Source organism: Lampetra planeri, chromosome 34, assembly GCF_965212315.1.
Source record: "Lampetra planeri chromosome 34, kcLamPlan1.2.h2, whole genome shotgun sequence".
NCBI classification, from domain to species: domain Eukaryota; kingdom Metazoa; phylum Chordata; class Hyperoartia; order Petromyzontiformes; family Petromyzontidae; genus Lampetra; species Lampetra planeri.
In genome coordinates, this window is record NC_136140.1 from 45,654 (window position 1) to 62,919 (window position 17,266).

The window sequence follows — 17,266 nt, forward strand, 5'->3', positions numbered from 1 at the left end:
ACTGATCATTTCTTTGTTAGTGGGCAAACGTACAAAATCATCAGGGAATCAAATACTTTTTTCCCGCACTGTAAATGAGTAGATGGATGGGTGAGTGTGTAGCAGGTTTCATCCCCTTCCACAGATCACAACCAGAAATATTTATAACCAATTTCCATAATCTTAAACCCTAACCCTCTAACCCAACCCATCCCTAACCTTAAGTGCTAACTCTAAAACGCTCCAACCTTAACACTAAACACAACACCTTACCCATAACCACAAACCACTAAACTTCAACCACTAAACCTCAAACTTAACTATACACTCTAACGCAAACTCATGAAACCGAAATTAAGAGTACATAGTCCAACCTTATAATAAAAATGAAACAATATTACGCGGCTTAAAGACACTGACGCAATTATTAGTAAAGAATTTACTACAGAGTTCACAGTAAAATCCATAAAACATTTGGATAAATTAGATTGTCAAAGTTAGTTTCACAGCGATGTCACATTCATAATCGTCAGAAAGGCGAGAAGTGTTAATGAATGGCTGGGTTCACATGGAGGGGTCATCCTTGGTTCTGGGACATCTCCAAGAGCTGGGTGAATGCACCCTGCCCGTCTCTCCCACACAACGAGGCAATGCCGAGAGAAGATGGATTTCAATTGTTACACATTACCCACTATGACGCACGGATCAAAAACATGGACACTGGTATAGAAAATGGAACAAAAACTGAAGAGTGCACAGACGTATGGAGAGGTGTGCCTCCTCAGAATTACACTGAGAAAAAGGAGAGAGGAACACGTGGATTAGAGAAAACGCCAAAGGTTAGAGACATCACGTCAACTGTTATGAGAAGCAAATGGGCTTGGGCAGGATTCGTCACAGCCGGAAGGGAAGATGTTCTGTGGTCGAGGCGGGTAAAGAAATGCAGCCAAAGGAGGAACACCTATCTTGGAGATGGAGCATTTTAAATTGACATGTATACTAGGAGCTAGATGGGTCGTTGCATTACCAGGCAGTGGCAAATGGCACTGGATTGGGGAGCCCTTCATCCAGCAGTGGACTGACAATGCCTGATGATATGTTTTGTGTGTCCGCACCTAGCCTCGTACAAGCATCGGAGTGTGTATATAGTATGTATGTCATGTATAGTAGCTTCTCGGTTTGATTGAGTCGACCGAGAAGTTGCCCAGTCCCACACATCAGTCAGAGAGCAGTGGTGAGGATCCAGTGACGCGATCATTAGAGAAGCTGTCCATGATGGACCTCGATGACATCAAAGCAAAGATCAAGGATCTGCAAAGGAAACGCCATCAAAAAGTGAGAGTGAGGGTGGAGGTGATATTGGTATTGGTGATGATGATGGTCTATGTATGTTGACCTTTTTTGCACTGTATGTAGCCAACCGTGCAAATCGGTGGTCATGATGGCGATTATGGTGATGACGATGGTGGTGTTAGTGGTGGTGAATGTGATAGTTATGGTGGTGATGATGCTGATAATGATGGTGGTGTTGGTTATGGTGGTAGTAGTGATGGAGGTGGTAATAGTAATGGTGGTTGATGGTAGTGATGGTTTTATTGATGATGATCATGATGATAATTTTACCTTCATCCAAATTGTCGTAGATGTCAGAGTCCCTGCAATAAAAACAGGAAGGCCAGTTTTTACGTGTCCATAACGCCCAATCCCACAGAGAGTTTCCTTGTCTGACTCCCCTTCAATCCCAGTGAGAGTGTCTCCTCGTATCAAGTGAAACTGAGCAGCCTCGGAGGTTGTGTTTGTTTGTGATTGTTGTGGTCGTATTCACATTGGTTGTAGTTATTGTATCCATGGTTGTAGTTATTGTATCCAGTGGCGGCTCCTGCAAAATCTCTCAGGGGGGGCAAATGTCTGGATGATTTATAAGGATAAGGTCCACCCATGCAAAGGATAAATTAACAGCTTAAGCATGTAAAGGCAACTTCACTTATTTAATATTAATGAAAAATAAAGTGACTCTTAGAATACATCTTGTTTGTTTCTATACTCACTATCAATACAATCCACTCAAGTCTCTTTTATTAAAGATTCCACTAGGTGGCGATAAATAATATTGTTGGATGAAACGTGCTTACGTATGATGACGTAAGCACGTTAGTGCGAGCCCTCCCGGAAGCCATAGAGAATGCATTGCAGCGCCCCCCATTCGAAAAAAAACATCTTTGAATGTAAGTCTATGGGAACACTCTGGGCGATTCTCAGCCAGAGTGAAATCGCCCAAAAAGAGGCGGTACTCCACAGAACGTGACATGACGCTGATTGGACTATATCCAGAGGCACAGTGACGGCTAGCATGACTCTGTGGTTGAATGACATTGGTGGTGCGTCGCCCAATCGCCCTAATGAAAAAACCGCCCCTGATTGTATCGATGGTGGTTGTGATAGTGCTTTTGGTTGTTGCTGCGCTTATGTCTGGCCATTGTGGATGTGCTGCTTGTAGCGATTGTGGTTGCTTTGGTTGTGATTGTTGTGCTTCTCACTCTTGGTCCGGTTGAGATAAGTGCTCTCTGGGAATATACCCATCTGAAGACACAGAAACACAGGGTCAACGTTGAGGTACTGCCTCTGATTGATTGCTTGTGACTACTTGTAGTTGCGCATGATTTATCGTGGCTGCATGCACTTAAACGTGATTTGTGTCACACTTCATCCCTCATTTCCGCACTTCGGGAAACTCCGCTGTGGTTCAACCGCAACTGCCAAACAGCAGCCTTTTCTGAAGATTTTTGCCTGTGCTGAATAAATGCTGCCAAATTAATTCAATCCCAGAAGGCCATGCGGCTGACGAGGTGTATAAAGAACGCCCCTTGTTTTTAACATGCGGAGCGACGGACATGGAAAGCGGACTCAGCCCTGTCTGCACATCGGTCATGGTGCGTATATTCTCCACAGCGACGCTACTTAGGGCCACTTTGACTCTCTCAGTGACAGAGAGTTGGTGTCACTGTCTCTTCCTTTGCCGAATACAAATCACTCGCATCGACCGCAAGTGTGCCCTCAAGCAAGCAACACTTGTGTTGTTGTTCAAGTGTTGGTCGTGGTTACGTGTGGTTACTCGCGATTCTTTGTGATTGCTTGTGGTGGCGTGCGTTTGTTCGTGGTTGCGTGTGATTACATGCTCACATTTTCCCAGGCGGTTGCGGCACAGTGCCCGCATCTCATCCGTGTTTTGTACGAGGTCAAAGGTGTCGCCCTTTGACCCCGAGAGGTCAAGGCGCCCCAAGGGTCGGAAGTCACGGAGCAGCGAGACCACAGAGAGTGTGGGGAGGTCACCAGAAAGCTGCAACCACCACAACAACTATTATAATCACCACACCATCCACTATAACCACAACAATCACTATAATCACCAGCATCACAACAATTACTATAACTACCACCACAACAAACGCCGATCACCACTAAGTGGTGGGTCCTGATGTCACCACGGCGCTTGTGCCATGCCAGGTGCACTCCAAGGCCACGTGAAGTGCAAAAGGCTCGCTGACAGGTCACGGGTCAGACCCAGTTGCTACGGGTTGACTGAGATGTCTGACAGATGTACCACCTGTGCCCCCTACTTTTCAAACATGCTGCACTGCACTCCAATCATTGTTGTGAGTGTCACTCCTCTGCCCTCCACTGTAGCTGGAGGGGCGACTGCCTCCGATTTCCCAGAAGCGTCCGTCACACCCCTCCTCCATAGAGGCCAATCTTGTCACCGTTTGGTTACCTGTCTTCGGCAAGTCCGCTCAGCTCCACATCCTCTCAGTCCATCTCTTCTCCAGCCCATGCCATGCCTGTTCAGCCCCTCTATCTGGCCAAACACAAGTTGCTTGAGCATGTGGTGGCTCGGCATGTGGGCTACATGATCCAGCCAGTGCAACCTCACCTGCCGGAGCTCAATGACGGGAATTTGTTCAGATCTTTCAAGAATTTGTGAGCTCCTCACACTGCAGCCTGGTTAAACCCAAGATGGATCATGTGCAGGCCACCCTTCGTTTCTCACTGCCGCAGCTGTTCCATTAGAGGTTTCTACGTTGTGCAAGCAGAGCGAAGGGAGGGCATAACTGTCCGAGAAGACCTGGAGCTTCGTGTGGAGTGACATACTTGGTAAATTCCACACAGCGTTACACAGCTGATGAAAGATAATGCTGCTCTGCTGATTCAGAGTGACACCTCTGTTGCCAAAGTGGAGTTGGTCATAAACACACTGCCCAGGTAATGAAAAAATTATCCACTCTTCGCAACTGCCCCATCGCTCATTGGGAGTTGAGGGGATGGAGTATTGGATGTCACAAAATACCCAAGCAGGTACTTCGTTTTGGTGCGACTGATGGTAAGGCCCCACCTTTTAGTGGAACACTCCAGGTTCAGCAGCAGAACCTCCAACTCCTTCTCAGAGTGGCAGTAATTACCAGATGATCAGCATACAAAACATGGTATGCTGATGAACATGGTATGCCCAGGTGGGGCCATCCCTTGATCCCACCCGGGCATCGATCAGCCTCCCATTGTGTCTCTTCCAGATGGAAATTCGACTAGTACAGCCATGGGAAGTTTCTCGAACTACGTGGTCGAAGATGTTTCATAATGTGGGAGCCAGAGTAGATCTATGTCGCGCCCCAAGGTGAACAAGGAATGGCTCTGACTCCTGGCCATGCGGCTTTTAATAACTCGCAACCACATCTGGTATGCGGGGATGGTCGTGGTGAGGATGGTGGTGATGGTGGTAAGGAATTATTTTAAGAACTTACGAATAGTTTCATGCTCTTTAAATGGAATTTTTTTAATGTTATGCTTTCTAAAATATTGTTTGCTGTATGATTTTGTGTGTTTGATATAATTGTGCCTGGGATGGCAGATTTATGCCAGAAAGATACCAATAAAAAAAATGAATTGTACTTGACTATCACCTTAAACTTTTTCCGGGCCTCCCTCTCTTCCCGCTCTCTTATTTTTCTCATCTTCTCTTCTGCCTTCTTGTCTTCCTTCCTGCAGCACCAGCAACGTCATCGCATCTCATTATCTCACAGTGGTGACACTCGCACCTCGCAGCAAGAACAGCCTGGGTTCGATTCCCAACTCAGGTGTCTGTATGTGTGGCCTGTCCTGCAGTGTGTGTGGCAGTGGGGAGCGGTGGTGCAGCAATTAGCGCGCTGCACTATGAACCCGGCGACACGAATTCGATACCCACCTCACGGCAAACACCAGCGGCGATAATCTGAACCGCTCCTCGGCCTGCCCTAGGTCGACAAAGGTGGCCAGATATGGTGCTGGTCACCCCCCCCCCCTCGTGTGCCGTGCCAGCCTTCATCGGTGCTACTTGCGAACGGCACTTGCCCCAACAGTCTGTTAAGAGACTACATGGGGGATCTTTGTCTTTGTTATGAATTCTAGATTTGAAGTTTTCGTGACTGCAAAGATCCATACTCTTTGGTTCTTTCGGTAAAGTCACGTCGGTAAAAATAAAAATAAGAAATAAAAATAAAAGTTAATTAAATCACGACGTTTCGATTGCAACACAAGCAATCATCATCAGGTGTGAAAATCACAGCTAGAAAGTTTTTACTAAAGTGGGAGAAATGCCGGGGCTAAGGAGTTTAAATAAGTGTGGACGTCAGGCACTGGGACGTGAGACTGTGTGGGGGGGGGGGAGTGGGCGGGGCTAGAAGCGAGAGGTTGAGGGAGAGAAGCGCGGCGGGGGGAAATGGGCGGGGCTAAAAGCGAGAGGTTGAGAAGCGCGGGGGGGGGGGGAAGTGGGCGGGGCTAGAAGCGAGATGTTGAGGGAGAGAAGCGCGGGGGGGGGGAAGTGGGCGGGGCTAGAAGCGAGAGGTTGAGGGAGAGAAGCGCGGGGGGGGGGTGGAAGTGGGCGGGGCTAGAAGCGAGAGGTTGAGGGAGAGAAGCGCGGGGGGGGAAATGGGCGGCGCTAGAAGTGAGAGGTTGAGGGAGAGAAGCGCGGGGGGGAAGTGGGCGGGGCTAGAAGTGAGAGGTTGAGGGAGAGAAGCGCGGGGGGGGGGGGAAGTGGGCGGGGCTAGAAGCGAGAAGTTGAGGGAGAGAAGCGCGGGGGTGGGGAAATGGGCGGGGCTAGAAGCGAGAGGTTGAGGGAGAGAAGCGCGGGGGGGGGAAGTGGGCGGGGCTAGAAGCGAGAGGTTGAGGGAGAGAAGCGCGGGGGGGGAAATGGGCGGGGCTAGAAGTGAGAGGTTGAGGGAGAGAAGCGCGGGGGGGAAGTGGGCGGGGCTAGAAGCGAGAGGTTGAGGGAGAGAAGCGGGGGGGGGGGAAGTGGGCGGGGCTAGAAGTGAGAGGTTAAGGGAGAGAAGCGCGGGGGGGGGGGAAGTGAGCGGGGCTAGAAGCGAAAGGTTGAGGGAGAGAAGCGCGGGGGGGGGAGGAAGTGGGCGGGGCTAGAAGCGAGAGGTTGAGGGAAAGAAGCGCGGGGGGGAAGTGGGCGGGGCTAGAAGTGAGAGGTTGAGGGAGAGAAGCGCGGGGGGGAAGTGGGCGGGGCTAGAAGCGAGAGGTTGAGGGAGAGAAGCGGGGGGGGGGGGAAGTGGGCGGGGCTAGAAGTGAGAGGTTAAGGGAGAGAAGCGCGGGGGGGAAGTGGGCGGGGCTAGAAGTGAGAGGTTGAGGGAGAGAAGCGCGGGGGGGGGGGAAGTGGGCGGGGCTAGAAGCGAGAAGTTGAGGGAGAGAAGCGCGGGGGTGGGGAAATGGGCGGGGCTAGAAGCGAGAGGTTGAGGGAGAGAAACGCGGGGGGGGGGAAGTGGGCGGGGCTAGAAGCGAGAGGTTGAGGGAGAGAAGCGCGGGGGGGGAAATGGGCGGGGCTAGAAGTGAGATGTTGAGGGAGAGAAGCGCGGGGGGGGGGAAGTGGGCGGGGCTAGAAGCGAGAGGTTGAGAAGCGCGGGGGGGGGGGAAGTGGGCGGGGCTAAAAGTGAGATGTTGAGGGAGAGAAGCGCGGGGGGGGGAAGTGGGCGGGGCTAGAAGCGAGAGGTTGAGGGAGAGAAGCGCGGGGGGGGGGAAAGTGGGCGGGGCTAGAAGTGAGAGGTTGAGGGAGAGAAGCGCGGGGGGGAAGTGGGCGGGGCTAGAAGCGAGAGGTTGAGGGAGAGAAGCGCGGGGGGGGAAGTGGGCGGGGCTAGAAGTGAGAGGTTAAGGGAGAGAAGCGCGGGGGGGGGGAAGTGAGCGGGGCTAGAAGCGAGAGGTTGAGGGAGAGAAGCGGGGGGGGGGGAAGTGGGCGGGGCTAGAAGTGAGAGGTTAAGGGAGAGAAGCGCGGGGGGGAAGTGGGCGGGGCTAGAAGCGAGAGGTTGAGGGAGAGAAGCGGGGGGGGGGGGGGAAGTGGGCGGGGCTAGAAGCGAGAGGTTGAGGGAGAGAAGCGCGGGGGGGGGGGGAAGTGGGCGGGGCTAGAAGCGAGAGGTTGAGGGAGAGAAGCGGGGGGGGGCGACGCAGCGACGACTGCAGTTACAGTCGATGTTGGCACCCAAAGCAAAATGTCAGCGCTGCTAAACGCTGGGGATGCAATTGACTCGGTAAATAGCAGAGGTGGGACAAAGTCATTGTTATGCAAGTCCAAGTCGAGTCGCAAGTCATCAAATTCATGACTCGAGTCTGACTCGAGTCCAAGTCACATGACTCGAGTCCACATCTCATAGGTGGGACAAAGTCATTGTTATGCAAGTCCAAGTCGAGTCGCAAGTCATCAAATTCATGACTCGAGTCTGACTCGAGTCCAAGTCACATGACTCGAGTCCACACCTCTGGTAAATAGACTAGTACCTGTTAAATAAGATGGGACAACTATGCGCAGTTAAATATTTTTTTACCTGGTTAATAACATCTTTCCAATGATTGCTCAATGTGTACCCATCTTCACGGTTGAAGGTACGTCTGTGTTTGTATATCTGGATGGCTTCATGAACAAACCTTTGATGGTAGCCAAACGGTTTGCAGAGCACCTTGGTCTCGGAAAAAAACAATATCATGAGAGCCCACAGCGTTGTAACAATGATCAGCAACGGCGAAAGAAATAGCTTTGCCGTGTTTCAGGGCAAGGACAACTAAACACAAGAAGCAGTAATGAGTGAGTAATGAGTGGCATCACCTGACTGAGAGACGCAAATCCTGAGACTCCACGTCATCATACACCTCATCTACATGGAGACACGCGGAGACACAGCCAGCACAACGTGAACCTCGTCCACTATGATACATGGAGACACACGGAGATACACGGGGACACAAAGATTCATGGAGACACGAAGAAAAACAGAAACACGGGGATATGGAGAAATTAAAGCATGGAATCTAATCTTGATAATCACAGAGACAAAGAGAGATTAGGATCATAGACACATACACAGAGAGACACTTTGAGACAAAGACACATCGAGACACGGAGACAGAGGGACCTGGAGACACGGGGACAAGGAGACCCAGAGACACTCACCGTCTCCTGGAGGGACGTCTTGATCTCTGCGAGGAGACGAAACACAAAGACACATTGAGGCACAGGAACACAGGGAGGCAAGTGGACACATAAAGAAATGGAGACAGAAACACATGGAGACACAGGGACATATTGAGACACAAGACAAGACAAAGATCCCCCATATAGCCTGAACAGAGTTTTGGGGCAAGTGTTGCTAGCGAGCACCTGTGAAGGCCAACACGGCACACGAGGGAGTGGGTGGCCAGCACCACGTCCAGACATCTTTGTCTCCCCACACACCGCACCAGGTACTCATTGAAGCTGAGTCAACCTAGGGGAGGCCCAGGACCAGTTTAGATAATCGGAGAATTGAACCCGTGTCGCCAGGTTTGTAGCTATCACTCCCAATATTGGAACACAGCTACAGACTGGGACACACTGAGACATCCAGAAGCACATTGAGACACAGGGACACACAGGGACACATTGAGTGGTATGCGAGTGGTGTGTTAGTGGAGAGTGGTGTGTGTGTGGTGATTGATTGATTAGTTAGCAGTAAGTGGTGAGTGAGCAGTGATTCAACAGTGAGCAATGTGTGAGTGGTGAACGAGTCGTGTGCGAGTGGTGAGTGAGTGGCATGTTAGTGGTGATTGGGTGGTGGGTGGTGTGGTGAGTTAGTGATGAGTGGTGAGTTAGTGGTGAGCAGTGAGTGGGTGGGTGGAGAAGGAGTGGGTGAGTGAGTCTCACTCCTCTTCCTGTTTCTTTACGCTTCTCTTCTTATCACGTCTCAGGTTGATGCCTTTGAAGATTTTCCAGGTCTTCCCCTTTCCACCACTCACAATCACAACCACCACCAGCAATGCTACCACAACTACCACAACTGCCTTCACTCAAAATCACCAACACAACAACCACCACCACTACTACCACGACTATTACCACAACAACCAGTCCATTTATCCGTGTCCCCATGTCCCCGTGTCCCCATGTCCCCATATCCACATTTCTCTGCATTGCCGCTCGTCTGCATGACTCCCGTGATGCTGTGTCTCCATGTGTCCTAATGTCGCCACAGCCCCGTGTCCTTTTGTCCCCTTGTCTGCATTTATCTGCATATCCGCGTCCCCATGTCAGTATGTTTTCTTTGTGTCCGTGTCCACATAACCCCGTGTCCCCACGTACGCCTGTTTCTTTATCACCATGTCTGCATGTACCCGTATCTTAGTGTCTCCGTGTCTTCATGTCTCACCTGCTGCCTGATTCTGTCTCGTCATCGTCGGGGGATGGAAACTGATCACCTATATCGTAATCATCAACAACATCATCATCAGACACCATTAAGTCATCAACACCAACAGCAGCATCAGCATCAATGCAACTGGCCTTCCGGTTACAACTCTGGGACCCATTTTCCAATTACAGGGTCTCATGTCTCGCATTTGATGTATAATTGGTGTTTGAACATCTTAACACCTGTATTCATGCCAAAAAGTGTGAAGCCTTTTTATCATTCAATGTCTCCCTGTGTCTCCCCGTGACTCTTAATGCCTCCATGTCTTCCCGTGTCTCACTTTGCTTACCGGAAGCATTTGCTCTGAAAAACAAAAACAAAAAACATTCAGTGATCATGGCGATGGTGGTGATGATGGTAATGATGGTGTTGGTTATGATGGTGGTGGAGGTCGTAATGATGGTGATAATGATGGTATAGTGATGGTGGTTGTGGTGGTGGTAGTGATGGTGGTGGTGATGATGATGTTCGTCTCACTTCGTCTCCTCTGCCACGTCATCATAGATATCTTGGCTTGAGTCCATCTCAAGATCCAGCAGAGAAGTCTCCACCAGCCCCACTACAACCACCACCACCAGTAGTACAACCATTACCACCACAACCACCACATCCACCAGGCCCACTTTAACCACCATCACAACTACACAAGTGAGTGTTGCTTATGAGTGGTGAATAAGTGGGAAATTATGTGTTTGTGTGTGCGTGTTTCCTTGGCAGTGGTGAGAGTGGGTGGCTGTGCGAGTGGGTGGCTATGGGTGCTGAACGCCTCACCGCTCCCCGTCTCGTTCCTCACCACCCACGTGCCCTCGGGGGTGCCCGTGAGCAGCAGCACGGCGACGCGCTCGCCCTGGCGCACGCCCAGGTCGAGGCGGCCGGACGGGGCGGAGCCGCGGCTCGCCACGGCCACGTGCAGCGCCGGCGTGTCGATGCCAACCTGCAGCCGCAGCAACAGCAGCAACAGCAGCCACAGCAGCCACAGCAACATAAAGTGTCAAGTTGATGTTGGGTAACCCGGTGAGAACTCAAGAGGCCAAGATAGACGAGTCTCATTGGAAAAGAGACTTGGGTTACCAAGACGACAAAAACTAAACAAATGAAGAGTCACAACAATGAGGCAAATTGAAATCAAGACAAAAATAACTGCCCGTTGAAATAGAATTAATTTAATGTGAAAAAAATTGTCTCATAAATTACTTTTAAAAAGCATTCACTGCAAAAATACTCAACATAACCTTCGTCATTCTCATGAGGCTGCTGTTGATGATGATACGTGATTCTATATCTTCATCATCAGCATCATAATCATCGCTATCAGCATCAACATCACGTAGATTATAATCATGATGATGAGGCAGCTGCTGATGATCATGCTGCTGACGAGGCTGCTGCTGATGATGACACTGACGATGATGAGACACCATCATCAGTGCCATTATCAATGAGGCATCATCAACATGAACATCAACAGTCTCATCATCAGCAAGAGCAGCAGATTATTTAGAATCATGACCATCATCATAAACATCAACTACCACCATCATGCTGATGCTGCTGCTGCTGATAATTCTGTTAGTCTCACCTTGTATTTCTTCTTCATCTCCGTGTCTCTCCGTTCCCTCTCCTTGGCCTCCTTCTTCTCTCTCTCCGTGCGTTCACGCACCGTCTCCTCACTCAGCACACACACAACTTTACTCATCACCCGGCTATATGCACACCCGTACACTCGCACACTCACCCGTGAACTCACTCTTGTACACAAATTGGTACTATTTTACAGACCCCAGAGGGGAGGGATGATGGGCGTGGTGCTGGCCACCCATCCCCTCGTGTTCTTTGTTAGCCATCACGTGTCCCTGCTCATAGCACTTGCTTCAACAGTCGACTGAAAACTACACTGGGGATCTTTGCGTACCTTTTCTCCTCTAAGTCTTCATAAAAGTCTTCATACACGTCCTGCGGGAGAGAGAGGACACAAGGCGAGTCCGAGTGAGAGTACGCGCACACACGTACGTGCACATACGTGTATGTGAGAGTTGTTTTGTATATGCATACGTGTGTGCACATGAGTTTATATGTACACGCATGTGCGATTCAACTGCCGCCCCGGGAGATGGAAACGGCAACCTCTGGATCGCAAGTCCAGTTCAGATGCCCACCACCACCACCGCCACCGCTGTGGTAGCAGTGGTGGTGATGGCTGCCTTCTTGTCTCCACTAAATTCCAAACTCACCATGTTTGCTGCGAGAGACAGTTGTGCAGCTAACCGGTTTGGTCATCGCAGTTACCGGCAACACAACAAACACTGGTGTCATTAACCCAGTGAGGGTGCGCGAGAGCGAGGGTGTAGGGAAGGGGGCGCAAAGCCCCCTGTGTTACCTGCTGCTGCTCCTCGACTTCGGCGGCCGGGGCTTTGCCTCTGGTGGAACTGGCTGCAAGTGTGGGGGGTATGGGGAGACACAGGGAGACACGGCGAGACAGAGAGACACGAGGATAAGGGGAGACATGGCGTGATAGGGACCCAACGAGACACGGGGAGATACGGGGACATGCGGGGAATCACAGGGAGACACCATTAATTAGCAGAGAGGAAACCCAGATGACATCAGGTGGGATATGTCTGACCAGCTCAGGGAAGCTCAGCAGGTGTGAGCCTGGAGAATCTCAGATGGGCAACCACCATGTATAACAGGTACTATAGGCTGCTACTGTTACTGCGGAACTACGTGTGGAATAGTGGCGCAGCAGTTAGCGTGATGCGCTACAAACCCAGCGACCCCAGTTTGATTCCTGCTTACGACTCAGCCTCAAAATGAGTACCTGGTGTGGTGTGTAAACATCGCCACTGGGGAGACAAAGGCAGCCAGGCATGGTGCTGGCCACCCACCTCTTCGAGTTCCGTGCCGGCTTTCATAGGTGCTCACGAAAGCACTTGCCCCAACAGACTGTTAAAGGCTATATGGGGAGCTTTGTATTTGTATGTGCAAGTGGGGAGCAGTGGTGCAGTCGTTAGCACGCTGCGCTACAAACTCAGAGACCCGAGTTCAATTTCCCCCCACGTCCAACATCAGAGGCAATATTTTGCTTGATTCAGTAACTGGTGCGATGTGTACGCATCACCACTGGGGAGACAAAGGCGGCAGGGGTGGTTCCGGCCACACCACCCCCTCGTGTGGCATGCCAGCTTTCATAGGTGCTCACTAACAGCACTTGACCCAAGAGTCAATTCAGCCAATACGGGGGATCTTTGTCTTTATGCACACGCATGCCCCCCACGTACCAGGCACCTCCGGTCTCGGTGTGGGCAGAGGGGGTGCGGTGCCCCTGCCGGGCAGAGCTGGCCCCATCATCCAGGTTGGGGGGCCAGGCAGCTCCACGTCATCATAGTTCTCCTCCACCAGTTGCGCCCTGAGCACACAAAACACACACACACACAAAGGTCCCCGTATAGCCTCAAAAGACTGTTGGGGAGTGTCACACTGAGACCCACAGATGCACATAGAGACCCATAGAGTCCCACATATTCTAACCCTAATCTGTCGTGACTCAAACACTCCATTGCCCTGACTGGCGAGATAAAGCATACTCTACCCTCACGTCGTCGAGCGACCCTCACCCCGCAGTGGATTGACAAATGGGCTGTGTGTACGGTACTCACGTTGGGACCGTTGCCTTGGTTATGAGTGTCATGGTGGCCGGGAGAGAAGGCGGAGTGGCTCCCATTGCTCCTAGCAATGAGGGGGGGGGGTGTTACCCACAATGCTGTGCTGGAGAAAGAACGGCCATTTTGCATGCTTAACATAAGCAGCATTATCCATACAATTCATCAGCAGCAATATGAATAGTAGTAGCAGCAGCATCTCCACCATCAGCAGCAGAATCAACAGCAGCAGCATAAGAATCATCAAAATCACCAGCATCATCAGCATTGATAATTATCATGAGCACCATCATCATTAGCAGAAGCAGCAGTACCACCACCATTACCACCATCACCACCCCCATCACCACCCCCATCACCACCACCATAAACCACAACAACAACAAATAAGGGAGGGCATAACTGGCCAAGAATACCCAAAGCTTTGTGTGGAGTCATAGGCCAGGTAGCTTCCACACAGCGTTACGAAGCAGGTCATTAACGATTGTGAGTAGAGGGTCAGGGACCCCAAAAGCATGAATAATAACCCAGAGCCCTAGTCTATTGATTGTATCAGACTTTGACCAGGTAAATAAGGCAGAGAAGTCCTGTTTAAATTCTCTACACCTCTGCTGTAGTAGACGGATGGAGAATATGGCATCCATGCAGGAACGCCCCAGCCTGAAACCATATTGGGGCTTTGCAAGCCTCTCCTTAGCTTGCCTGGGCCACAAGGGCATCATTCCAATCCTGCAGAATCCGTCCTGTGTCCAGACAATTGTAATGATGTCAAACAGAGCAGCCTGGAGACCAATACGACCCTCCCTCAGCAGTTTGCTTGGGAGATCATCTCTGCCCGACGCTTATCCTGGACTCAGGCGCTGAATCGCCTTTTTGCACTTGTTCAACAGATGGCACCTCAGACTGCCACTCACAGGGGGTCGCTACTTCTTCAAATATTTGAGGCATAGCAGCTCCAACAGGGTCAACCCCACCTTGCCCCATGATATTATCTGAACTGAGGAGTTTTTCTTCCCCCAATACCTCACATCACCACCATCGGCACCACCACCACCACTATCATCAACACCACTATCATTACCACCACCACTATCAACACCACTATCATCATCCACAACAACATTTCCACTACCCTCACCATCACCACCTCCACCGCTGTTCTTACCTCGCGTGGCCACTTGAGCCCGGAATCGGCTCAGCTCCACACTTGGAGGTCGCGCCGGTTTCTTTGGCGCCTGGCCAAGCAGTAACGGCTTTGGCAGCATCTTGCGAGGGGGTGCAGGCCCCCTCAAGAATCCCGCGGGACCTCCATTGGCCTCCTGTGTGAGCTGAGCAGGGGAGAAGGTGTCAGCGGTGGATCTTTTTCCGGGTCCTCCGGTTTTTCCCTCAACATTTAGAATTATGCGCCTAGATGGTTTGGCTGATATACATTTCCACATGATAAGCCACTTCATTGAGCTATAATTTGTGGCCAAGTCGCTCATATTGGCGCATTCCCTGTCCCAAACTCATTAAAATGCAAATCAATTTATAACATTTTTGACATGAGTTTTTCTGCATTTTTTGTTGTTCTGTCTCTCACTGTTCAAATAAACCTACCATTAAAATTATAGACTGATCATTTCTTTGTCAGTGGGCAAACGTACAAAATCTGCAGGGGATCAAATACTTTTTTCCCTCACTGTAACTAGTTTTGCACAGCACTCAAAATCAATTGAGTGTCCTTGTTGGAACGCGTGTTCTGCCACTGCAAACAGTTTTATTTGTATTTAATATTCCTTTGGTGTTCTTTTAGTCTCGTGCTGATCATTCATCCTGTCTGACCCACATAGCATTTTCCACAAGAGCAATTAATCCGGTATTGGCAAGTTCTGTTTACGTGACAAACCTTACTTATTGGCTGTGTCGGTTGGTGGCGGGTTTAACGACACATTTATATTTACGCGATCTCACCGAAAAAAAACCCCTCTATTGTTGATATTGGTTGCAAAAGCCTACATGTTAAACGCGCTACCTAAATGTACAAGGAATGCTGATGATATATACCGCTGATGATGTTAATCTCTCACCGTTCCTCCCGAGGTCCCTGCTCCTCCCCTCTTCCACCTCTTCTCCCCTCCCTCCTCCTCCTCCTTCCCGGCGGTCCTCCCTCCACTCTTCACACTCGCGATTTGAGCCCTCAGCTTTGCTGCCAGTGGAGACACTGCCGGCGGAGCCCCGCCCACTCCCAGCATAGTCCCGCCCACCCCCGATGTTGCCCCGCTCACCGCGCTGCCAAACCTGCCGACACCCACCCCAACGCTGGCCCCTCCCACTGCGGGCCTAGCTCCGCCCGTATCATCCGAGGCCACGCCCACCCGGTTGCCGCCAAACTTGGCTCCACCCCCTCCAAATTTGACCCCGCCCCCGACGCCGTCGCCGCTGCTGCAGGCGGAGGCCGCGTTGTCGCCCTCTTTGGCCCCACCTACTCCATCCGTAGCCCCGCCTGTCATAATTTTAGCTCCGCCTACTCCTTCAAATTTGGCCCCGCCCCTTCCTCCAAATGAGCCACCTCCATCTGCCTCATTAGAGGCACCGCTCCCCCCGGGTTTGGCTCTGCCTGCAACGTCCATTGGCACGCCCACTCCAAACTTCGCTCCACCAACACCCCAAACTTTGGCCACGCTCACTCCTCCGAATTTGGCCACGCCCCTTCCCATGCCTCCTGCCCCATCCGAGGGGCCGCTCACTTCGTACGGCGTCTCCCCCACACCTGATTTGGCCCCTCCCACGCCTTCAGTGGCCCTTCCCACTTCTGGCTTAGCTCCGCCCATACCCCACATTTTGGCTCCGCCCACCGCTTCAGAGGCCCCGCCTACTCCAAACTTTGCTCCGCCTCTTCCGAACTTGGCCCCGCTGACAACTTCTGAGCCCCCTCCCCCATCTGTAGCCCCGCCCACCTCGAATGAAGCCCCGCCCACCCCTCCAAACCTGGCCCCGCCCCTTCCGGTGAAGCCAACCCCCACACCACCCCCTCGTGCAGAAGCCCCGCCCCTTCCAGGGAAGAATGGGGAGGAACCGGAGAGTTTGGGTCCCGCGGAGAGGAGAGGCTGGGGCACGGAGGTGGCCCCGCCCCCCGCCTCCTCATTGTTGAAGCACGCCATGAGCTTCTTGATGTCAGGGGCCGCCTGAGAAACACGCACACCACACACACCATGAACACCCCACACACGCCATGGACACCACATGCCCCACGCATGCCACGCACACACCACACGCGTCATGCACGAGGTGCGTTGCACGCTTACTGGTATAATCGGCTGTCAGTTCCCAGTCACCGGTAATCGTTTCCAGTATAATGTCAGAAACGAATACACCGATGGGCACTACGCATGGACGTACAACCCGCATGGTAGCCCAAGTCACCGCTGGTTACATTTCTCCCCGGTTCTCCGTTAAAAGGTACAGGTGTGTCCCTGTAACGGCCTTGTGTGATGCCGCAGCCGCGAAGCCGCTCTGCGGGCGGCCCACCTACGACCCCCTTCACCAACCCGCCACACAAACACTCGCACACCCCCACATACAGCCTCGCGGGGAAGTCGCCTGACCCACAGGTTTTCACCCAGGAGCCCCCCCCCCCTCGTAGGGGGGGACATTCTCCACGGTTTTCCCTGAGGCCAGGGAATTGACTGAGGCTTTCCCCAGGCTGAATTACACTGCGGCGCCGTGGATCAACGTGGAAGCACAGGATCACGACGAGGCTACGCAGCCACCGCGGATAGAAAACACACACGACACACACGGATCAGCGGGCAGAGAGGGGGCGGAGCCACGTACGGCGAGAAAACGGGTCGCCCCTTTAATGTAGAAGGCAAAATGTGGACGTCGCTGAGATCAACGGTCCGAGTA

General features: G+C 51.8%; 1 protein-coding gene across 1 annotated transcript; it reads right to left on the minus strand.

The window, feature by feature from the left end:
• Positions 1–403: 403 nt before the first annotated feature.
• On the minus strand, positions 404–15,870 carry LOC144729945 (FYN-binding protein 1-like). The gene is made up of 19 exons (XM_078610373.1): positions 15,448–15,870; positions 14,544–14,706; positions 13,376–13,445; positions 12,998–13,125; positions 12,097–12,149; positions 11,632–11,672; positions 11,299–11,389; positions 10,491–10,653; positions 10,197–10,278; positions 10,009–10,022; positions 9,678–9,726; positions 9,176–9,262; positions 8,447–8,472; positions 8,102–8,150; positions 4,932–5,010; positions 3,160–3,316; positions 2,517–2,559; positions 1,603–1,634; positions 404–1,290 (listed from the first exon to the last, which is right to left on the minus strand). The coding sequence occupies exons 1-19, from the start codon at positions 15,868–15,870 to the stop codon at positions 1,283–1,285; spliced, it is 1,758 nt and encodes a 585-aa protein (XP_078466499.1). The 3' UTR covers positions 404–1,282.
• Between the last annotated feature and the right edge of the window lie 1,396 nt (positions 15,871–17,266).